The 24,559-nt window shown below is 47.3% G+C and overlaps 1 protein-coding gene across 9 annotated transcripts in view; it reads left to right on the forward strand.

Annotated features, from left to right (window-relative positions):
* Positions 1 to 24,559, forward strand: part of LOC117867266 (collagen alpha-1(XXVII) chain B-like) — a 261,780-nt gene that overhangs the window by 176,076 nt on the left and 61,145 nt on the right. For all 9 annotated transcript variants that reach the window (XM_034752150.1, XM_034752151.1, XM_034752154.1 and 6 more), the window contains 9 exons: positions 13 to 66; positions 810 to 863; positions 4,339 to 4,392; positions 16,299 to 16,352; positions 18,271 to 18,315; positions 18,499 to 18,543; positions 18,775 to 18,828; positions 20,258 to 20,311; positions 24,465 to 24,518. In XM_034752150.1, coding sequence (XP_034608041.1) covers positions 13 to 66; positions 810 to 863; positions 4,339 to 4,392; positions 16,299 to 16,352; positions 18,271 to 18,315; positions 18,499 to 18,543; positions 18,775 to 18,828; positions 20,258 to 20,311; positions 24,465 to 24,518 — 468 coding nt within the window. The remainder of the gene's footprint in view (positions 1 to 12; positions 67 to 809; positions 864 to 4,338; positions 4,393 to 16,298; positions 16,353 to 18,270; positions 18,316 to 18,498; positions 18,544 to 18,774; positions 18,829 to 20,257; positions 20,312 to 24,464; positions 24,519 to 24,559) is intronic.

The raw sequence follows: 24,559 nt of genomic DNA on the forward strand, positions 1-24,559 counted from the left end.
TGTCTTCCTTAGGGTGACCGAGGCACAATCGGAGCACCGGGCCCACCGGGAGTCAAGGGGTCGATGGTAAGGAGTAAGTCTGCATTCTCTCGCTCACTCTCTGACTAATGGCCTCCCCATCTCTCACGGTTCCATGGGAAATTACAGCTCCGGCCAGTCTGTTGGCTAAACCCTGATAGTTCCAAATTTTTCCTGCCTGTGTGGAGATGGGATGCACATTTGACTGACTGATATCAAGCTATAAACACTCCCACCCATCCACCTTAGCAGGATTATCCACATTGGCCATTCTGTTTACGCCTCAGTCCATTCCCTCTTTGAAAGCGTGAGAGAACAGTGGTGCTTTTCAGCATGTCCTGCAGGTCAGCAAACCTGGGGTCTGTTTCATGAGGCAAAGATAACTCTTAACTACTAGTACACTGCAATATCTGAAGTGCTGCTTGTTTGCAGCATCCTGCCTGATGGAAAGGCGTAGTCTAGTTGTCTGAGGGCCAGGAACTCCAGGATTCTTGTCTTGCCTCTGACACTAGCTCCCTTTGTGCCCTGAATCAAGACTTTAAGAGCCAGAAGTTCAGACCTGCTCAGTCCCCAATAGTTTGAGCTCTTTTGAAAATCTGGGTCCAACTATGGGTGCTGAGCCCTTGAAAACCTGGCCCTCAGCTCTTACCCTAGCAGAACTTGCTTGAGCTGGTAAGTGACTGATGCTGTCCTAGCTTCTATCACCCCCTGCTCTTCCCACGGAAAAAGGAAGTAGGTGAAGATTTCCAGGGAATGCATGCCATGTGTCATCATCTTCCTTTGTCTTTTAGGGGCATCCCGGAACGCCCGGAGGAACTGGTTTCTCAGGAGCTCCTGGACCACCAGTAAGTAAAGCCTAATCATCTTGTAACTAGTGGGAAAGAGAGTCAGCGTCTTATATACCTGGTGCCGTGGGTCAGACCCAAGGCAGTCCTCTTCCAGTTGTCACTGGGTTTGAATGCCAATTTGTGAATGAGAGACCCTGACGAAGAGATGGTACATGGGAGATCAAGAGGGGGTGGCATGGAAAGTGATGCTAAAATGGGCCAATGCCTATGAAACGGTGAGGAGATGAGACAAAGGAGAGCTCTGAGCCGGTACAAGAGCTCCACACCCCCACAGAGCAGCTTTCAGGACCAGGGCCCTTGTAAGAGTAAATACCGTCTGAGGGGCTGGTGCTGAGCACTTCCAGCCCCGGGCTGAGAGCACACAGTGCATTGCAGGAGCCACTCCCCCTTGCTCTGTTGGGCCCTGATTCAGCAAACGTGCGGAAGGAGGTTTTCTGAAGCTCCCAGAAGCATCCCACTGTCTCTCTGAGAGAGATTGTGCCAAATCTTTTATTTGGACTCTTGCTGGCAAGCATCTGCCTTCAGCTCTTAATGGGGAATGTGGTCAGGAGAAATGCAAGGCTTGGCGAAGTGTCCAATATTTGCTTGTTTTCTTACCATGGTGAACTCATCTGGCATTCGTTTAGCACTGGGCTAGGCAACCTATGGCACGCGTGCCGAAGGCGGCACGCGAGCTGATTTTCAATGGCACTCACACTGCCGGGTCCTGGCAACCGGTCCGGAGGGCTCTGCATTTTAATTTAATTTTAAATGAAGCTTCTTAAATATTTTAAAAACCTTACCTACTTTGCATACAACAATAGTTTAGTTCTATATTATAGACTTGTAGAAAGAGACCTTCTACAAACGTTAAAATGTATGACTGGCATGCGGAACCTTAAATTAGAGTGAATAAATGAAGACTCGGCACCCCACTTCTGAAAGGTTGCTGACGCCTGGTTTTAGCATGTCTCCAAGGCTCACGGGTATCCGAAAACCAGCTCGCCCAATAAGGCAGCAGAGCAGTGTGTGTAGCAGCTGTGACCATTGCATTAAGCTGGCTGTCAGTGATAACGTTGCAAGTGTTCACATAGTGACCATCAAAGTTTGCTGCAGAGTCTGCCATCGCAGTACCACTACGGAACGGCTCTGGCTCGTAAGTCCCCTGCGGTTTGGAGGAGGATTTAAGCATCCTTGGAAGGCAGAGGCTCTGGATCCCCGTGGGTCCTAACTTTTGCCGCTCGTTGCTGTCTAATGCAGTGGGCCGAAACCCTGCATCCAACCCCTGAGCATTTAGATGGGACATGTGCTTATTAGTTAAAGGCATTATTCAAGGGATCCCTCTGTGCTCTCTTGGCTGTGGGTTCCAGGCAGGGCAGGGAGTTCTGCTGCTGCTGCTTTGGAACCCCGTGCTGGAATAGGCACTTGTGCAATACACACAGCAGCTGGCCCCTGTTGGGCCCTTTATCTGGAAGAGCGACTCCAGTAAGCCAACAGCTGAGAGAAGAGCAAAGGATTGGCACGAGGATGGATTTTATTCTGGGGTGAGTAAGTGTCGTGTGGTTGGACAGTGCCCGTGCTGGGCCAAAGGCCGAACTGCCACTGCAGGAAGGTAGGCTGTAGCTGGTTGGAAGGAGCAGGGAGACAGTTGTAGGGGGAGGAGGGGAGTACAGGAACAGATTTCCCACTATGTATGTGAATTTTCACTATCTGGTTAATTGTTTTGTGCTGGAGTCAGATTTCTGTGGTGAAATGCCCAGTCGGTGCCAAGGATTTATCTTCTGGAGGCTTACGACAGCCCTGCCCCCTCAGAGAGAGTTCACAGATCCTGCTGGTCGCTCTCCCTGCCAGCTGCAGACAGCTGGTGCCTGGTCTCCAGCCATTTAAGACGCTCTGTGGTAGCATGACATGGGAGTAGTCTGACATGGCTACCACTCTGAAACCTGTCTATAGATGTGTGTCCCTAGGACTGAAATTAAAGAGCTGCCCCCGGGTTTTCAAAAGGATCGACCTGCTGCATTGACGGTAGGGCCTGGGAAATCGCACAGGGTAAACCGGAGGGGCAGTGCAGGCCATGCAGCCAACTCAACAGTCCCCCTGCAGTTAGAGGATACGATGGCTCAAGGAAGCCCTCAGCAGCGTGCTGCTCACTGGTCCTCTGAGCAGCAGCTGCACTTGCCATGACCGCAGTGTCTGCATTGTGGGTGGGACACTGGCTATCCCTTTAGCCAGCAGACCATGCACCTTTGAGCAACAATGCCCAGGCCAGTGCACTAGCCAGGTGTACTTCCTTGTGTTCTCCTGAGCACTGGCAGGCAGTCCTGCCTGGCTGCATCTGTGGGAGGGATTGAAGGAGAAAGAAGTCCCTACGTTCTGTCCCTTCTTCATCCGTCACAAGAGGGCAGGATCTACAATAGCCTCATAGCAAAGAGCTGCCAATCGCGGAGGGGTCCGATTGTGCTGCTCTTAGTGACACAGGGTAGCACTTGACATCACAAGTAGCACCGTGGAAGCCAATGGGACAACTTGCAGAGTAAGGTGCTACTCCGCATAAGGGCAGCATGGTCTTGCCCGATGGAAGCAGCATGCGTCTCCGGAGTCCTTGGAGTGAGATTCGCTGCACTGGCGCATCCTGAGGCTGGTAGCTCTATAACCTCCTCCATTAACTTGTTTTCCTCCTGGAAAATAACCAGCAGATTCATCCAGATGAAATGTTTTCTCCAAACAGGCGATTTTGTTTCTTAAATTGAAGTCCTAGTTAGGTAAGCCAGTTTCCCAGCGAAGCCAGGAACTAAAATCAAATTCTCTCCTCATATTAAATCCATGTTTATTGACGCACTGCTGCAGCCCATTTCACCTCCAAACAATCCTTTATTTACTTTTTAAGCAAAACCCACGGCATTTATTTATTTATTTCATTGTTTGTTCTCAGGAGCAAAAATTTCTAAAGGCCAAAGCAGCTCCCTGAGCCTCAGCAGAATTGGTGATGGGCTTAACCCTACAAGGGGTCCATAACAGAGGCATAACTAACAGATAGGAAACCAATTGCAACCCATCCAGGCTTGTAAATTCCCCACCATCCCCCACTTCTGGTTCTTCTCATGCTTTAATACACAGGCTCAGTAATAAGTTACAAAGTTAGGTTCGTTCAATGTCCCCCGTTTCCCTGAAAAGATTTAGCTCTTTGGAATTTTAAGCGGGGAACTTGTTATCCAATAGAATGTTACTCCCTGAAAAGGATTTTTAATGGTTTTGTTTTTTCTACGTTGTTTGGGATGGGCGAGGACTTCTGGGGCAGGACTTTACAAATCCCAACAGATTACATCATTTTCATTTGTGGCAATGATCAGAAAAGGGACCCCATAAACTGTGCAGCTGACACATCTGCTCTGTGTGTATCACAGTCCTCTTCTCATCCAGCAGCTACTCTTTTTCTGTTTGATTCCTGTGTGTTCTTATTTTGTCTTCAATTTGTTTCCTTTTCTTGTTGTAGGGCCCTGCTGGAGTCCGGGGACCCCCAGGTATAAGGGGAGCAAAAGGCCGTCGGGTAAGCAGTTACTAACTTAGTAACGATTCTTACAACTCTCCTGTCTTATCTTTTGATGTAGAAATTTAGGTGGCTAGTTCCTTGGAATAAAGACAACTAAGGGCTGGAGATGGGATCAGGATGGTGGGATGTGGCTCTTGATGGTGAGCTACTGAGTGTCAAGGAGGAGAGCTGCTGTTACGTCAGTGAGACAGGTTTCTTAAAGAAGAGGTGAATGCAGGTAAAATATATAAGGGGCTCTGTTAGCCTAGAGGTCAGTGTCTTGGCATGGCATTTCTGAGGAAGCCAAGAACCTAAAATGTGCTCATCGTGTTTTCCTGCTAGCTACAGTGCCACATAGGGATGATGGGCACAGCTGGTGAAGATGGTGGGTACAGTCCAGTGATGCAGGATTTCAGCAAGGGATAAAAGCTGTAGCTAAAAGACCAGAGACACTGCCTTCATTTTCCTGGTGGGTTGGGGGAGGAAGAGTTGAGAGGGGCAGTGTGTAGTGATTTAACTGAAGGATGATAAAGATTGTCTCAGTGTGTTGTCATGACTGCAGGCCCTTAACTCCAGCAATGAAATTAGTTGCCACAAAATATTACCAAAGTACAGAGCACCAGCAAGGCTGAAAAATAGAGACTCAGGCAGAGTAACAATAAGGCAAGTGCATCTCATGCTTTCCAGATTCCTTCCATTTTAGTCTACTTGGTTTAGTCTCACTCGTTAGCTAGGTTTTGCAGTTGTGGTGAGGAAGATGCATTTGGAGTCATGCTCTAATTGGAGTATAAGTTCTTTGGGGCTGGATCTATGACTTACCTTGTTCTTGGACACAACCTAGCACAATGGGGTCCCAATTCTGATCGGGGCCTTTACATGCTACCTTTTACAAGGGAGACGTGAATTCCTATTCTCACTTTGGGTAGCCGTCACCTGGGAGTTGAGACTGGCTACTGATATTAAATAGCATCACTTTGTTGTAGCAGAAATACATATTACGTAGCATAAATATTTCTGCAAGCTCCATATGCCAGTTAGGAAATTAGAACTTGCTCTTCCTGCTCATGTTGAATGAAAGCCAATTCGGGCTTAGATTGATTTTCCTTGTCCAGTTGATGTGTCCAAAGTATTAGCGGTGAGTGATTGGATGTGGTTTTTGTTGAGGACCTCAAGAACATAATACATCACATCATTGTAAGGTCTTCCTTCCAAGGATCTTAAAAGGTTTGTTTTCATATATTTCAGTCTAGGTCTGGAGTAACCCTAAATTGTACTTCCTCCCCACACCCCCTTGCCACAACCACACTCCTATGCCATTCTCTATAGCAACGCCTGCTTGGAGACTGTAGGACAGCAAGCACTCGTGTGCATTTCCCTATGCCATAGCTAATCTGTTCCCAGGCAGCTGGGATGGGGTAGAATGAAATGGGATCACCTGATTAGAAAGTTTTATCACCACAGGGCTATGTCACCTTGAATTGTTTTAAGTTTTAAAAGCACTGCTAGGAGGACATCAAATAATGCCCCACCCGGAAGATATGTCATAATGTTTAAGTTTTTGTCTTTGGCTGGGGAAACTAGCTTCCTTTTCCCCTACCCTTGCATTAAGGGAAGGCCGTGTGTTGTAATTCCTGCACTCCTTCTCTCTGAAGAGTTCTCTTGGGAGCTGAGGAGTCTGTGTTACATGGTGTGAATTAACGGAATTGGTCAGTGAATCCGTGAGCATGACTAATGAGGAACTGAAGACATGGATTCCAAGGAAGGTTGTGAATGAATCTGGGATTTACCTCGACGAAAGATTACGGAGTAGATCTGAATGAACAATGACATGTGAATGAGCCCCACCCTGCCGCCCGCACAGGCTCCACAGATATTCCTTGGAGAACATCAAAGAGTCTCGTTGGGGTGTAAAGCTTCAGTGCCCTGATCCATATAAGGGCAGAAAAGGGATCCAAGTGCCTGCCTCTCTTTCTCAGCTTCCTATTCTGGAACGCCAACCCCATTCCATGGAGCCAAGTCAGTTCTTTCAGCAGCCAGCTGTGTGCAACTGTGCTATTTGGCTCCTCGTTTGCATAAGGCTCAGACTCACACAGGAGCTCGTTATGGTTCTTACATTCTAGTTGGACCAGATGAATCAGGCCACTGGGAGAGAAAACCACCAGCTTTTACCGTCTCTGCTGCCCTGACGCTTTCAGAGCTGATTAAGGGGATATTGATCATTTTACAGGGTGAAACACCATTTTTTAAGCAAGTGGAACTACAGTGGCTAATGGTTTATTTACTGTTTAAAATGTCCAGTGGGAGGTTTTTCCTGCTGTGGAGGAAGAGATGGATTCTAGAATGGATTCAGCTTTTAAAAGGGCCGGACTTGCTCTGGGGATAAGCTATGGAGTGGATGAGGCCTTGTCTTCAGGCCCAAGCGACTGCGTTAATATATTAAATGATTGTCTTGGAAGAAAGACCAAGGGCAGGAAACCATTGCTGTATTAGACTGGGAACGACCCCTTTCTAGAGGTGAAACTAACCCCAGTGGTGCTAGAGGTCACTTTGCTGGAGCTAGACAAGGAGGAAGCAAGAGAGTACGAGTCTCTCCGGTGCGATGCAACAAGAAGCCAGTTAACTTCTGCAAATGCACTACCACTAGCGCTCTCCCTTCCCAGAATGACGTACCATATATTATAGAAATTTCCTTTGGCATCACTGGGCCGCATTTCCTCTCCAGATGTCAAACCCAGCACCCCCCAGACCAGTTGTTTTCTCCTTTATGTTCCTGCATTTGAGAATTCCACTCATGCCTGAGAAAACCCAGACTTCAGACCACATCAAAGTACCAAGGACTAACAATGACAACACAGCCCTGCCGAAAGTCACTCTAAACCAGGGAGTGCTGGTGGAGGGAGATGGGGAGCCAGTATCAAGTGAAGAAGCTGTGTTAATGTCTTGATCTCTAGTACAGCCCCTTGTAGTAGTACTTCTGTATCAGCTAGATGTCAGATTATTAGGGTGCTGCATTTGAAGTCAGTGTCTGCTGGTGCTCTGCAGCTAACTTAACTACTCTCACCCTTCACTGATCTTTCCTTTCAAACCAGTTTTTAGTAGCATATAGGTTGTTATATTTCTTTTATGGAGAATACCTAAATAATCTGATAGAGATTAAATCAATGGGAGTTGTCATTCTATAGGACTTTACCACAAGGGCTGATTGTTCTCCCAGCTCTCTTGTCTTTGAAATGTTCTGCTTTGCACATGCCTGTCTCTGTCTCTCGATTGCTTAATATTCCTTATTTGCTTAGTTTCCTTGCCATTCATGCTCTTGGTTTCTTTTAGTTTTTGAGGACTAGGAAATGATGCCCTGGAATGCAATTTCAAACGCTGCCCTTCGCAGCATGCTCCATATTACAATTCACAGCAGAGATGTAATTCAATTCAGAATGGAAACATTAATGCAACTCTCTGCCAGATGTTTGTGGATTGCGCTGATCCGTGTTTGGATACTTCGTTAAAGTAATTGCACTTTTGAAGACAACATCAGTAGCAAATATGGTTTGGATTGTAAAGAACAAAGGAGACTTTTGGGATCTGTATTTAAGTTGTAATAGCTATTGTGCTGTTGACATAAAAATACTGATTGTCAAAAAGAGAATCTTTAAAAATCATAACTTTCCTCCTCTTACTATGAGAGAGGACTATTGTTCCCTCCAGTTTACTTTTAGCCATCAAATTGATGTTGTACAAGCATCCACAAATGCAGTTTTTCTCTCTTCTCTTCCTTATGGCCCCAATTCAGAAAACACACAAACACATGCTGACCTTTAAAATGTGCTTAAGACCATCCCTATAAAGTATAGCACTTACACACATGCATAAAGTTAAGTCAATGGGGATTAAGCACATGCTTACAGTTAAGTGTTTAGAGGAATTAGGATTTAAATTTTAGGAAGACTGGGATAGCTGGCTTCTCCTTCCTTCACCCCCACTCCAGATCAGAAAGCAAGGCAAGACTGGTTTTCCACTGAAATATTCAGAAGGGTTCCATAGCTGGATTTCTTTGATTGAAAGGCAAGCAGGTACTAAGTGGTGAATGGCAAGATGGCTAGTGGATAACCTAGCCGAAGATCTGATGGTTGAGATTGGGATTGTTTCCAGTTGGCTAATGGGATTCGTTGCTTATCTAATCTAATTCTCTAGGCCAACATTTCCAAAATCAGGCACCTAAATAAAAGTACTTGATATGCCAAGGTGCTGAGCACCCACGACCCTGGCCAAAGTCAGTGGGGAGCTGCAGATGCTCAGAACCTCTGAACAACAGGCAACTTTCACTTCGGTGCCTCGCTTTGAAAACCTTAGCGCTGAGCTAAATCTGTCCCCTTTTAATAGCTTCTCTTTCTCCAGACCCACATTGCTCAAAACTTCATCTTCTGAACTGAGGCCTTAAGTCTGTGACCTGCAAGGACTAGCCCTTACAGAATGACACTGGTCAAGCTTAAAAAGTGAAGTCAGCCAGGCTGGAAGTGTCAAAGCAAACATTAAATCAAGAGGGGCCTGCAATGGTTATTTACTTTTCATTGCTCTTCTTGCCATCCTTGCCGCATCCCAGGGAACTGGGATTGTTTAGTCTCCAGAAGAGAAGAATGAGGGGGGGGATTTGATAGCAGCCTTCAACTACCTGAAGGGGGGGTTCCAAAGAGGATGGAGCTCGGCTGTTCTCAGTGGTAGCAGATGATAGAACAAGGAGCAATGGTCTCAAGTTGCAGTGGGGGAGGTCCAGGTTGGATATTAGGAAACACTATTTCACTAGGAGGGTGGTGAAGCACTGGAATGGGTTACCTAGGGAGGTAGTGGAGTCTCCTTCCTTGGAGGTTTTTAAGGCCCAGCTTGACAAAGCCCTTGCTGGGATGATTTAGTTGGGAATTGGTCCTGCTTTGAGCAGGGGGTTGGACTAGATGACCTCCTGAGGTCCCTTCCAACCCTGATATTCTATGATTCTATGAACCCCATGGGCAATGCCCATGCTAACAAATCATCAGAGCAGACACCCTGCAATAAATTCAAGAACAAGCTCCTGCCAATCAGCTCCTCACAGCAGGAGTGTGCCTGGCTTCATCGCCCTATCCATGAACTCAGCTCAGACCTTGATTGAGAATCCGCACAGGAAGCTTAATATCAACTGAACCTGTGATTTTACCGCCTGGTTGGTAAACCTCCAGCTGAAATCCATCTGCCAAGCTCCTCATCCTGGCCTGTTCTCCCAGCCAAGGTGCCAGTCATCAATCCAGGAATGTTACTCCTTTAACTCAGAGCCACAGTGTGCTGCCTAGAAGTAACTTGTAAGAGCTGCAGTCTTTAAAAGTCCAGAGGTAGAACTTACAGGGTGTATCTGTATCTCCCAGCTATGCCAGCCAGTCCCCTGCATTAAACAGTACAGAGCTAAAACCAGCAAAGATCTAGATATCCTGCATGCATCAGAACTCCTTGTGGTGTCTTGCTGATATTTGGATAACTAGACCAATCTCTGTCTAACCATGTGAATCCTGCAGCTTGTAGCTTTAGTGACCGCAGGAATTTATCAAACCCTGGTAATTTGCAACATGGGGGTATTTAAACTTGGGTCCTAAAATCATTCCATTGCTCCTGGGCTTGCAGGGGTGAGTACCTGGCCAATAGAAGGCAGAGCAGCATCTTATTTTGCTCTCCAGTGACCTTTCAGCTGACTGAAAGACTAGCATTAAAAGATGCTGGAATATGGTATGTTCAACCTCTCCTGGGAAAAGGACAGTCACGCCATTTTAAGGCCTTTGAAGTGGCAGCAGCAAGGATTGAAAGAGGATGGGGAAATCTCCTAAATTTTTCCCCAAAAATGAGAAGTCCCACCTCTTAGCTGCACTGGGCTATTCCTTGTTAATGTCTGAAAGTTTGTGTAATTCTCTTTGGAAATGTTCTGCTTCCATGTTCCATTGGAGAGCCCCTGCTTACATTGGGAGTCTCTAACACCAGTATTACACACTAGATTAATAGCTGAAGACTCAGAGTTTATAAATCATTTGACCATAGGGTGGGTGCGTCCATGTCCAGTTTGACTGACGGAGGTCATTGTCTCATCCAGTGGCACAGACTGTTCTCAGAGTCTGTACTGTTCAGGTTCTTATGCCACATCCATCACCTTGCTCCAGCTCTTTCTCATTTGGCTGAATTAGAAATACTTGGAACAGGGGAAAAGAGGCTTTGCATTTTGAGAAGGCGACTGCTGTTTCTGAGCTCTCCTTGCATACACAGCAGTCCTTCAGAAGCGTGATAGTGGAAGGTAGCTCTGCCCCCTTCTTCATCTCCCCAACCCTTTTTTATTGACTGGTTTGTTTGGAAAGAAGGCCAAGGCCATCCTCTACTACTTGGAAAGTACAAGGGCTGGAGAGCAGATAAACTAAAATTCAAGATTTCTTAGATCTACTCAAACCCAACAGACTGACGCACAATTCATCACCCCCGGAACTCTACCAGATAAAGCATCCCTCAGGCAGCAATGTAGAAGATGTTTGCATTGTCAAATATCTCCCTGTTCAAGCCAAATTTAAGTACATGGAATAAGAGGCAGGAATCCCCCCATGTTTGTGTGACTCTCTCTCCATTGGTATATCAAAGTTTGATGGCCTCTCCCTCTGTATGTCTGCACCTTGCCTACATTGAAAAAGAAAAATGTAGCTCTCTTGTTGAAACACCTTGCTGGGCATTAAGTTCTATTCAGATGGAGTGTTGTCTGCTGGTGGCATTACTCTGTAGCTCTGTTGACTGATCTAAACTAGAGATACAAAGTTTAGATCCAAACTTCCTCAATATTCAGATGCTAGGGCTGTTTGCATCTGGGCTTTGAGTCCTTATTAGCAGTTTCATAATTTTGTTTAGTCTCGGTCTGAAGCTCTCAAAGGTAGTATTGCCTGAGGCTATGTGCTTGCCAACATTAGCAGTAGCAAGCCAACACAAAGGACAGTAAGCAATGAAGCCTATGTTTACAAATGGGCTAATGATTATATGTGCGGAATGGGATTAGAGATAAGATTTTTCTAAAGGGCCTAAGGGATGTGATGTTTTTCAAAATGATTTCAGCACTATGGGCTGAGCAGTTGTATTTTGCAGGCTTTACCTAAACATTTAGTCAGTCCAGGTCTGGGATCCATGACCCCAAAAGCAAACGTCAGTTAAAATGGCTAAGTTTCACCTGCTTCTGCACGTAAATATGTGACCCTAAAATGTATTGTATTATTCCAGTTCATAGCAACACACCTTCCACCGCTCCAAAAGGGCCGGAAGTATAATTTGTTGATTTAAATAGAGAGGAAGCTTGGCCTTGTGGCTAATGCACCGGAGTGGGACTCAGGGAGATCTGGTTTGAATTCCTGGCTCTACCACATACTTCCAGTCTGACCTTGGTCACATGCTTAAAGTTAAGTACGTTCCTAAGTGCTTTGTTGTATCAGGGTCTATAATTCTCTCTGCCTCCTATTTCCCGTCTGCAAAATGGAGGTAATTCTGCTTTTACCTTCCTATTTTCCTCTGTCTATTTAAATTATAAGCTCTTCAGAGGTTGTACTGTTTGTACAGCATCTAGCGCAATGGGGTTTATCAGCTGAAGAGTCTAGGTGCGATTGGTAATTTATACTTAGCTGCTGTAGGAAACTTCACAACCCCCAGAAGACAACTGTGCAGCCTGCCTAGCGCATTGTAATGTAGGCCCTGATCATTGCTGCCTGCTGGCATTCCAGTTTCCTGTAGATCCTCCAGGGTTTCCCTCACTTGTCTGTAACTGGCATTGTTGGGAAAAGGGAGTTTCAAAGATTTAACTAATTGGCTAACTGTAGCCTTTCCTGTCAGGGTGAATTAGGGAAACCTCTTAGTCTGGGCAAGATGGAGCTTTCCTGGTCTGTTCCTTAATGCAGGGGCAGTTTAACCTTCTTAGGTCAGGTGCTGATGAAATGTTTAGTGATGGATTAACCAGGTGCCTGCTGTGAGGAGATTGCCCTGCTGGACTCCTGGGGTGCTGGTGACAGAGCGCTGCTGGGAAGAAACTAAGATACTCCAAACAGTGCTGCAGCCACGTGAGTACTGGCAGGCTGCATTGCTGGGGTCCAGGCTTCACTGCCAGAGCAGCAGTGCTGTGAGAAGGCATGCTGGAGCTAGCAGGGGGCTCCGTCCATTTCAGTGACCACTCCCACAAGTACAATGCCAGGTGACTGGACAAGGATGCAGGGGGCGGGATGGATTACAAGAGATTTGAGAGACCTGTTTGTCTCTGAGGAGAGACTGGCCTTATAACGGTATGGAACAGCTGGATGAGCAAATGAAATTAACTCCTTGGGAGTGGCCTAAGTGCTCTGTCCAACTCCGTTCTGGTTCTAGTCTGTCTTTCTGCGCAGATTATAAGGGGAAAGGGACTTGTGGAGAGATCAGATCATGGTCCTAGGAAGACAAGGAGCTCGTTCTGACTTTGTGAGCATAGTGCTGAGCCTGTCACAGAAAGTCGATGGGGCCAAGAATTTAACGAGACTCAAAGAAGGATTGGACATTTTATATGGATAACGGGAATGGCCAGACTTGTCCTAACTATTGGACATCAGGATGAGACCTAATGTGAGGGGAGGGTCAGATTATCCCACATCTGCTACTGCACTGTCTCTTCTTGCACCTTGCTCTGAAGCAGCTGGGACTGGCCATTGTGGGAGAGAGGGGACTGGATTAAATGGACCTCGGGTCTGATCCATTCTGGCAATTCCTATGTCCCTATCAGGGTGGGGGCAATTCTAGGGTGTTGATCATGGTGGTAAATTGCAAATAACTCCCCAAGGGAGACACATGTCTCCATCTGCCCGCTTGTCTCTTTCCGTGATCATCATGTCCCCTCAGAGCAGAGAAGATGCCTGCCCCTCTGTAGGTCTGAGTGTCTAGGATCTCCCTCCCCTCACACCCATCCAAGCTGAGTAATGTTCCTTTCGTTCACTGTGGCAACTTCTTCTCTTTCCAACATCCATCCCCCTCCATCCAGCAGAGCAATGTGGCTCTCAGTCTGGGATCCAACCACCTCCACAGTTCCAAGGGGTTAATTCCCCTCCGGATGTTATTTTTTTCTTTGTTTGTGCTTGTTTCTCTAGGAAATTCGGACAGGACAGTGATGGATGGATGTGTGAAGTCAGGAGTTTGGGAAGGGTAATTCTCAGCTTAACAGGGGGATTATTGTTTCCAGGCAGCCCAGAGAAGGCAAAAAAATCAGTTCACAGAGCTGGACAGTTTGACTTAAAGCACAAGCTGCCTGATTGCTTGTCTCTTTGTCATGCGTTTCCCCAAGTGAAGTACAAATACTGCACTGTTCCATGATCCAGAACAGTTCAAAGAGCAGAGGCAGGCTAAGCAAAAGAGAGGAAAATGGGAATCCAGTGACAGAAGGTTTGCCATTACACCAGGGAGGCTTTGGTGAACCTTTCTATGCATGGACTTGTATGCTGTCAGTCTAAGGGTGTGTCTACACTTTGAGCTGGAGGTGTCATTTCCAGGTTAGGGTGATGTCTGACCCCTAGCTTAGATCATGATAGTGCACTGAAAGTAACAGCGTGGGTAGTGGTGGTGCTGTTCCCATTCGATGCACAGTGACTGTCTGTTCTAGAGAGCAGATGGAGTATGCTTTAAGCTGTGTTTTATGGGCATGCACTGTGGTTATTTGGTTATTTGGTCTCTGATCTGTTCAGCATCACTGGGTTTGCCAAACACAGAAGTTTTTGCATTATTTTATATTGACAGTGTTTGTTGTAATAATTTGGCTGTGTTTCCTATACATCTTCTGCCTTTACACTGCCTCTCTTTGTGAGTCTCTCTCTCCTGCTGTCACACTGTACTTGCTTTGCTAACATATTGGCCCCTGTTGTTACATTTGGCTCTGTTTGCATCTCGATTAAGCAAATTGGCTCCTTTTTTCTCTATTTCCACTTTGGCCTGGTTTCTGAATTCCTTTCACCATAACATACACACCACAAAGCAGTGTTAGAATTATTTATACTGCAGTAATGCCTAGAGGCCCAGTCAAGATCAGGGCTCCATTGTGGACGTGACATACGTTCGTGTAGTCTCTCAATCTGTCATTTTATTCCTACCTGCCACCCCTCTGCCTATTGTGTGTCAGTGTCTTGGACTAGGATAGGGATGGGCCTGGGGGAAGAGTTCCACTGAGATCAGCTTCCTTGCTACTCCAGGAATTTTCCATTCTTCACGAATGATGCTCTTCTGCTATACCCCTGAAGAATAAGCACATCTCTTTAGTCTTGAGCATGACTTCCAGGAGGATACCTGTCACGGGCATGCTTTTGTGTAGGTTCTCAGCTAACCATGTTCAGCCTCCTCATATGTTTGAACGTCTATAGATGCATGTAGCTGGATTCCTCCCCCTGCACCTGGCCTTGTTTCTCATACATATGCACACCTCGAAAGGTTCCCGTGTACACTTGGACCTGACAGGTTTCATAAAAACACACTTAAGCACAAATGACTGCCCATCTGACCACACATGTACAACTGCTCATGCTACACGCCCCTCCCCATTTCATATATACATGACTACCTGGTCATGTTCATAGCCGCATTCAGTTCCCTAAGCAACAGGTAACTATAATAAAATGCCTAAAAGACCTATCGCCAATGAGAAGCTAACCCACGGCATTTTATTAAATACGTCCAATTCCAAGTTGCCTTTATGCATCTGTTTGGGCTCACGCTGTGCATCTTATAACTTTGATGACTTGACTTCAACAGCAACATGGCCATGGATGTGAAGAACAGAGAGTAGTGTGCAAAGAGTTCGAAGTGTATCATGTAGGGCACGATGGGAGAGCTTGACTCTTCAGAAGGAAGAGCCATGCTGTCAATAAATTCACATTTCAGGGTCTGTGCCAGCAAGATCACCATCATCATTAGGGTCTGAAAATGAAGCAGTTCCTGACCTCTGGCCTGTCTTTCTCCTCTGGCTCTCATTTTGGGCTTAAGGTTGGCTAGACAGAAATAAAAATAACATAAATGCATTGCCCAGTACATGATGAGAAAAGGAATAAATTGGCAGGAGGGAGGAGAACAACACTAAAAAGTGGCTGCATTGAGCCTGGGAAGCAGCTGAAACCCATCTAAGCAAGACCTGTGGCTAACAGAAGAACTGTGAATTCTGAAGCTAGGGTTGCTGTTGCTTTGCTTTCGGGTGAGCCTTCTACCTACGGTGACCGGACAGCAAGTGTGGAAAAATCCGGACAGGGGATGGGGGGGAATAGGAGCCAAAAATCAGGACTGTCCCTATAAAATCGGGACATCTGGTCACCCTACTTCTACCCTGCATGCAGTAGGATGACTCCTGCAGCGAAGAGCCCTATAACAGGAGATGAACCTTGACTCCAAGACGAATGTTAGGAACAGCCTAACAAGCCCAAGCTTTAACCCCTTGGGAACCACAGCCATGCTGTACATACCCACCTTCCTAAGCATTCATCTGGTTGTCAAGTGCCAGCATCTCAAGGGTTAAGAGCAAGAGGAGAATTAAATATAGCTATGGACAGAGAAATCACCACCCCCACCCTCAGGCAGGGCTCCCCCCACCCATCTCCTCTTCTATGTTACTGAAGCTACTCAGGGTGAAAGGCAGGGAGGATGGAGCCAATGGATCAGACTGGTGAAGGGTTGGAGAAGTGTAGCTGTTTGGTTTTTTGGAGCAAGCCCAAGAGCTCAGCCCCCTGAGCATGCAAAATGTGCACTGGGGAAGTGGGAGAGGCCCGGCTGCACAGTGGAAGCTGGGATCACACCCAACTCCCAGTGGACAACTCAGTGTTAGCAGCACAAGGGGGACACCTGCTGTTCACATTTGCTATGTAACTTTCTTCTCTCTCTCTCTTTCTGTCTTGGTCCCGCAGGGTGCCAGAGGTCCTGATGGACCAGTGGGGGAGCCAGGGTCAAGAGGTGTTAAGGTAAGTTGTAACAGGAGTGCCAGTTCTGACAGGTCTGCTCTTGGGTGTGCTATGAGGCTCCCCTCTAGGCCCTGGAAAAATCAGGATGTCTCCCACCACCATCGCCTCCTTGCTGCCTCTAGCCCTTCATGGTGGCTGGTGTATCCTCAACTCAGTGTTAAATAGCTCTAACTCCATCAGCACCAAGCACTGAGGTCAGCCGGTGCCAGTTAGCCCAGCCAGCATTCCTCTGTGCAGAGCAGAGCCCCACACCGGTGGCAGAGCCCAGCTGCCAAGAGCCAACACTCGCTCACATCAAGGCTCCTTAAAAGGAACCAGCATGATTTTGTATGGCACCAGCCGTCCCCCAGCACACAACCACCTCGCGTCCCTGAGTCAGGTTCCTAGCACATGGCTCTGCTCAGTGGGAGACCAGTGGAAATGTCTATTCCCTGGTCTCCCAAAAGCCTTTCCATGTGGGGAGAAGGGCGGGGATCCGAGGGAAGAGTGCTGTCTAAACTCCGCCAGGAGTCATTCATTTGGTAGAAATAGAGTTTCGAAGATATTAAAGGTTCCAGCTGTTCGGCTAAAGTGAAGGGGGGCTGTAAGGTAGCTCAGGGATTGTTTACACACAAAGTTGTGTCCCTTTACACCAGTTGCACCCCCACCCCCAGCATGGACACAGCTGTTGCAGTATATAGGTGCTTATACCAGTATAGCTTATTCCCATATGGGAAAGGGAATAAGCTATACTAGCATAAGACACATTTAAACCAGCATAACTGAGCCTACGCAGTAGGGGTTATGCTAATTTAACTATACTGGTTAAAAAAAAAAAAAATCACACCCTCTAACTGAAATAGTTACACCAGCACAAAACTTGTGTGTAGATCTGGCCTTACCATCACCACTCCCTTAAGGACTCTGACTGCGCACACACACACGCGCACACACACACACACACACTGTTCACCACCTTTACAAAGTGTGTCTCCCTGTAGTGTGGTATGATCAGAGCAGAGATGTTCATGGAACAGAAATCCCCTCTGCCTCCTGGTGCGAAGGGGGTCTGGTAAATGGCCTCCTGGAATAGACCTGCCCTTCATTAAGTCTGGTTAAGAGAGTATCCAAGCCAGATGCTGACAAAGGACCTTCCTTTTAGGCAAGGCTGCTGAGAAAGAGAGGGATGGATGGTAGAGCAACTCCCAGTCTGGGTGTTTCCTTTTGGAATATGGACGGCAGCCTAGCAAGGAGGCTAATCCAGTAGAACAGGAGGCTAGTCCGACTGATGAGCATTGAAATAGTAGCTGCCGTTTCAGTTCTCTGTCATGCCTCCTTTTCTCCCAGTCATTCTTCTACCTTCATAAGACTTCTCCTGCATCCATGTCCTCTTAGCTCAGAGGCTCCCTTCTCAGGCAGAGCAGCAATTAGAAAAGGAAATAATGTTGTGCTGCTGGCTCTTACCTGAGCGGGTGTATTTTTTGTGCTATTGAGGCTCTTCCACCCCTGAATGCTTAGCGCACAGCATGAAGCACCTTTGGGAGTCTAAGTGCCACCCGGCCTACCTATCAATGTGTGGCTAATGCCCTCCCCCTTCTCCACCCACAATGACTTAGAGTTGGATGGAGAAACTCCCCCGTTTTGAACCCAATAGGTGGGGAGTCCAGAGTTATTGGGATTTCTAAGAGCAGGAAGAGAGAAATTGGATTATGCTCCAAGCTCCTCAGCGGATGGGACTATCCCCCCCATGGGAGGGGGACTTTAGGACACTAGCTAGCCCCTTTAAATGCTGATGGAGAACCGGAAGCAAACAATTGACCCTTCCCTGGAGGATTCCAAGAGTAAGAAGGCTGGGGCATCAGGAGGAGCTAGCCAGTCAAGAGTCTCTGCTGCACAGCTCATGCCGACGCCAACATGTCTTTGTCTTTTTCATTAACAGGGCCTTCAGGGGGAGCCAGGCAAACCGGGGCCCGATGGGCAGCAGGTACGTCCACGGTGAGAGTTGGTGCTGGATGCCAAGCTGGCACTGTGCCAAACACTACATGTATGTATACTCATGCGTGCATGGCTCCCAGTAAAATACAGCTTTGATCGACTTTCCTGGCCAAAGCAATAGGGTGTTTCAGCACGTTCCCAACCTCTAATTACTGTAACCTTCTGTTTACAGGGGAAGATGGGAGAGACTGGGGAGACAGGACCACGTGGCTTCCTAGTAAGTGCCAACCGCCTTCCATTCCATTTTATAGCCTACATTTTAATGAAGGTTTTAAGGTTTTTTTTATTCCTGCTCAGAAGGAGAAACCTGGACAATGTCTCTCAGTTCAGCCTCAGGGCCACCTCTGTGTTGCTTTTATAAAGTGTTTACGAGGTGAATATGACATGCTGGGAGGTGTGAAAGGTGATGACGGGACAGAGCTGACCTTGGTGGTTTTTGTTATCCTAGGGTATCCAAGGACCTTCCGGACCCCAAGGAGGCAAAGGGGCTCCAGGCGACCCGGCAAGTGTCTTCTCATTCCCTCTTCATCCATCTGTCCCTTTCTCTTTCCCCTCATTTCCTCCTCAGTCTGGCTCCTCCCCCCCCCCCAACACACACACTCCTTCATTCCCATCCCCGTCTCTCCTGCTGAGTCCAGCTTAATCAGAGCAGCACTTGTATAGGGTTAAAGGAGAGCCCAGGAAAGTTGGAGGAAGGGCAAGATCAGACCCTACAGAGGCAGAAAGGAGGCACGAGATGAGATTTAGCAGCAAGAAGGTAGACCAGAGACTGGAGTTGACTCTGGCAGGGAGAGTGGAAGAAGGGGCAAGTCTGGATTTTGGGAGAGAGAGTGTGTCTGGGTCAGATTAAAGAGGGGAAAGTTAGAAAAGAAACCGGACCTGACTCTGACAGAGAATTGAAGGAGAAACCAAGAGAGAGTCTGGCAGGGAAGGTGGAAGAAAGGTCAGAATGGAGGTTTGGAAGAGGCCTTGGAAAGGAAAGATGGTTTTTGTGGTCAAGGCATTGCACTGGAACTCAGGAGACCGAGGTTCAATTCTTCACTCCAGCACAGACTCCCTGGGTGAACCTGGGCAGCACCTCAGTTCCAACCTGTATTACCTGTGGTGGTAATACTTCCTTTTTGCCACCCTTTCTCTGTCTAGGCTATTTAGACTGTAAGCTCTTCAGGGCCAGAATGTCTCGGTCTAGTATGTAGCACAATAGCCCTGACCTGACCACAATAGCACGTAGCCCTGACCTTGGAGCCGGTAGATCTACTATAATGATGATAGTAATTAGGTTAGATGCTTGCAAGGCGGGGTGGAGGAGCTAACTGTTTTAAGACTGAAGGAGGTTCCATGTTGGGCTGCTCAGGAAGGCCACGGTTAGACACTCCTGAGCCTGTTAGAGGATGATCCCAGACTGGGAGGATGGACTGGATCAGGTTATGTTACTGGGAGGGGTGGAGGGAGTCAATTGGGAACCAGGAGAAAATGGCAGGAGCAGAGTCCAGTTCTGACTCCATCTAGGATGGAGGGGTTGAAGTAGGGTCAGGTCAGACGGATGGAATAGAAGGGAGCTGTGACTGACGAGGGTTAGACTGTGGTGACTGAAGGAGGGATATGCTGCAGGCTCTGAGAGTGTAGGAATGGGGGTGGGCTCAGGCGGACTAGAGAAGGAAATTATTCAGACACGCTAAGGTTGCCAACTATTGTCAGTTCAGCTTCAACACAACAGCACCCCTACCCTCCCCGCAGCCACCCAGACACAGGGAGGTTCCTGACCCTTCGCTTGCTGCTGTTCAAGCACTTTGAGCTGCCCATTTCTGGTCTTTTGACCTCCTCTCCCACGCCTGTGTAGTTCCCATGTGATATGGGAGGGCGCTAGGGAGCGGATTGTTCTTTAGAATTGACAATGTTCCACGAAAGAGCCCTGTGTGTCTGTCTTGCAGGGACCTCAGGGACCACAGGGGCCAGCTGGACCTTTAGGAGAAATGGGACATAAGGTAGAGTATGATCTTTGCTTTCATCTCTACAGCACACCCCTCTTCTGCCCTATTCCCCCCTCACTCACCTAGACCTGCACAGCTGAGCGAGGGGCAGTCTGGCTTGGTCTGGCTTCAGAAACTCTTGAGGGAAAAGGACAACGGAGGTTTCTGTGTCTTATGAGTTTTAATGTCCGCATTAAGAGTGCAAGAGAAAAGTTACAAATACAGGCCCCATCTACAGTCCAGACAGAACCATACTGGGCTGAACCAGGCTCTGACCTGCTTACAGGTGATGCAGTTCAACACATCCACACACCAACATTTATCCTTGCATCAGGGTTTGTCAACCTGCCCATATCTTCTACCCTACAGATCCCAGAGCATTCTGGGAAAATCTAGGCAGCTAACCCACAGAGCCTCACCTTGGCACGAATAGTTAGGCATTTTTCCCCAGGATGCAATGCGTTTTAGCCTGGCCTCCCACCCAGAGACCTGGGAGGCAGGAGGTTGGCTAACCCTGTTACACAGATGGGCAGTCCCACCTACACAGTGAAAGGAGCATTTTAAAGCTGGACTCTGAGAATTGTCACAACCCCATTCACAAGCAGGGTCAAACGTGGTACCCACCCACGCTTTAAGAACCAGGGCCCAGATCCTCAAAGGCATTTATGCGTCTAACTCCCATTGAAATAAGTGGAAGTTAGGCACCTAACTCCCTTTGAGCATCTGGGCCCATATTTTAACTCTGTGTTTAGAATCATCCATGTCAGTAAAAATCTGTAGTGAAGAAGGCTCCAAGTCTCTTTCCCTTCCTACCCCCAGTTGCTACTGTCTCTGGCCGGCAATCATATTATTCAGCCCAGTCTGGATATGTTCTGATTGTCAAACCCAGTCTCGCCACTGTCCAGGTGAGTGGGTGGAAGAAATACCTTTGCCTTAGTACCGCATCATTGCACTTTTTGCATCATTGTTACCATTAGGCAAAAGTGACACTTTGCAACAAAATGAAAGGAATAGTTACTGATTTTTTGTGCCCAGGTTTAGGAGCACAGGAGGGCAGAAGCTTACTCAATAGAGTTTCCTCTAACCCTCCAAGCACCTGGAGACTCTCCTTCAATTCTTACCATCACAGCCGATCACTGCCGACTAGGTCACCCACTTTTAGCTCCTTTCAGTGTGTCTGAGATGGTAATATAGTCAAGATGTTCACTTGGTCTCAAAAGTAGTAGCTAAGGTACCTTTTAATACAGCCCACTGCACAATTTATGAGTCATGAGACTTTCCAGTCTCCTGCCTGCTAGACTGGATGGAGTGAGCTCTCCGTGGTAAACCACACTAGGGATCTGGAAAGTTGGTAGGCTGCTACTGAGCTTCCCTAGGCCTTGCTTGTTCTGAAAGCACAGAGCTCCATGTGTTAGGCTGTATCTCCTCCAAGAGCCTTTCTCTTGCACTGGAACCATTGGAAAAACCCAGGCAGTAGTTCTGCTTTCACTGGAACTTGCTTTTTCTCATGCATGACTTGCCCAATTGTTCCGAAACCTAACATGCACCCACTCACCGCTCCCTCCAGTTCGGAAAGCTGGAAAACTCCGAGAGCGCCTGCAATTACGAGCTCTTGTTTCCTTTATTCCTAGCTGCAGAGAAGAGGGAGATTCTGGTCTGTGGTCTGGAAAGCTAATACAATAAATAAATAAGACCAAAGGTGACACAGCAAAGCTGGTCTTGCTGGGTTTGAAGGGATTTTTATTTAACGGAGTCCCACTGCCTGCGCTGGCAGAAATCAATGCAAAAAATACAATGATTAAAGTTACCCTTTCCCCTAATCTCAGGTACCAGTGAGTGCTTTGTGCAATTGACCAGCCTAACACCTAGAGTAAGGGGCTAGACACATTCTGAAAGGGTCCTGGAGAGAGAGCACAAGGACGAGTCTCTCACATACCCCACTCCACCCTTACTCTTCATCGCTTTCCAGTGAAACAGTTTAATCTTTCAAGGCTCACTGGGAGAAGCTGGTTCAATTGTACCCTCACGCTCCAAAAAGGGGCCTATTATCCTGTCCCCCTGCTCCTTTGTTTCATCTAATACAGTTTTTAAAATGTACAGTTACAAGATGGGGATGCATTGGTTAGAAGTAACGGAAGCGGAGAAGGACCTAGGGGTCCTTGTAGACCGCAGGATGACTATGAGTCGACAATGTGACGTGGCGGTGAAAAAAGCCAATGCGGTCTTGGGATGCATTAGGCGAGGTATATCTAGTAGGGATAAGGAGGTCCTGCTTCTGTTGTATAAGGCGCTGGTGAGACCTCATTTGGAGTACTGTGTGCAGTTCTGGTCTCCCATGTTTAAAAAAGATGAACTCAAACTGGAACGGGTGCAGAGAAGGGCGACTAGGATGATCAGAGGAATGGAAAACCTGTCGTATGAAAGGAGACTAGAGGAGCTTGGGTTGTTTAGTCTGACAAAGCGAAGGCTGAGGGGGGATATGATTGCTATCTTCAAATATATCAGAGGGATAAATACAAGGGAGGGAGAGGAATTATTCCAGCTTAGTACTAATGTGGACACGAGAACGAATGGATATAAACTGGCCGTGGGGAAGTTCAGGCTTGAAATTAGACGAAGGTTTCTGACCGTCAGAGGGGTGAAATATTGGAACGGCCTTCCGAGGGAAACGGTGGGGGCGATGGACCTGTCTGGTTTTAAGATTAAGTTAGATAAGTTTATGGAGGGAATGGTTTAATGGTAAAACATAGTAGCCAAGGAAAACCAAGCAATGGTACGTAAATAGTATAATGGCTAACAGGGGTCAGGCTAGAGACTCTTGCCTACATGCTCGGGGTCTTACTGATCGCCATATTTGGGGTCGGGAAGGAATTTTCCTCCAGGGTAGATTAGCTGAGCCTCTGGAGGTTTTTCGCCTTCCTCCGCAGCATGGGGCAGGGATCACTAGCAGGAGGGTCTCAGCCAATTGAAGTCACTAAAACACAGGATTGGGGACTTTAACAGCAGAGTCCAGGGAAGGGGTAGGGACGGTTTTGTGGCCTGCAGCATGCAGGGGGTCAGACCAGATGATCATAATGGTCCCTTCTGACCTTAAAGTCTATGAGTCTATGAGTTTAATGACCGCGGTGAAGTTCCAATCCGGAACCAACCTTTATGCAAGGTCTGGGGTGTTCAGCCCATCACAGAGCCAGAGAAAAAGGGGTGGATGCAAAGGTCAGAGCTGAATTTATGCAAAATTATTCAAGGGAGTTTAGACCTAGGATTCTAGCTCAGCCCACCTCTAGTACACAGTGCTGTTTTTAATTCCCTTTCCTCCATGAGTTAGCTGCCCATGGGTGTCCTCATTATACAGATGTGCATGGCACTTTATGGACAAATAGGAGACCCGATCCCTGCCCCACAGACTTTAGGCCTTGTCCACATATACAAGTTGTGCCACTTGTATAGTTAAAGTGGCACAACACCTCCCCTCACCAGTGTGGATGCAATTGTCCCAGTATAAATGTGCTTATACTGGTATAGCTGTTCCTGTAGGGGAATAAGCTCCACCTGTATAAGGTTCCTTAATACTGATATAATTGCATCCAGATTAGGAGTTGACCATAACTGAAATAGTTACACTAGTACAAAAACTGGGCATATACCAGGCCTTGGAATCTGAGTTAAAGACAGAACCAAGTGATAGATAAGGGGGCAGAGAAGGGAAAGTATTAAGTGGTTGAAGTTATTTGTGACCCATTGTGTTAATGTCTTTATTTAACCCTTTTATGCTGATTTTAAGTATTTTGTGCTCTTTCTTTTCTTCCTTTTTTTCTTTTAACTGGTGTGGGGTAGAGATCCGCACTGGGAACCCAAAGCCTGGAGGAGTTAGAGTGAGGGAGTTCAAGCGAGGCTACCTGGCAAACAGGGTCAGAGAGTTCGTTTCAGGCTTGGGGAAGGGAAAGAAAGGCATGAGAGAAAACAAAGGCCCTTGTGGGAGCGGGACACAGAGGGGTTCTTGGCCTTTTCTTTGGCTCTGTGTACCCTGAGCCAGCTCCAGGGAGGTAATTACACTGCAACCAGGGCTCCTCTATCCCCAAAGTGCTCTGCTAAAGGAATTTGCTCTTTGATCTTGCTCTGCACGGAGTAACAATGGCCTTTTCCTCCCCCCCTTCCCATCCCCCCCCAGGGACCTCCTGGCTCAATGGGACAACCTGGCCTTCCAGGTGAATCTGGCATGAAGGTAAGAAAAACACTTAATGCAAGTTCTCCATCAGAGCGGAG

The sequence above is a fragment of the Trachemys scripta genome, chromosome 17, assembly GCF_013100865.1.
Source record: "Trachemys scripta elegans isolate TJP31775 chromosome 17, CAS_Tse_1.0, whole genome shotgun sequence".
Taxonomy (NCBI): Eukaryota; Metazoa; Chordata; order Testudines; family Emydidae; genus Trachemys; species Trachemys scripta.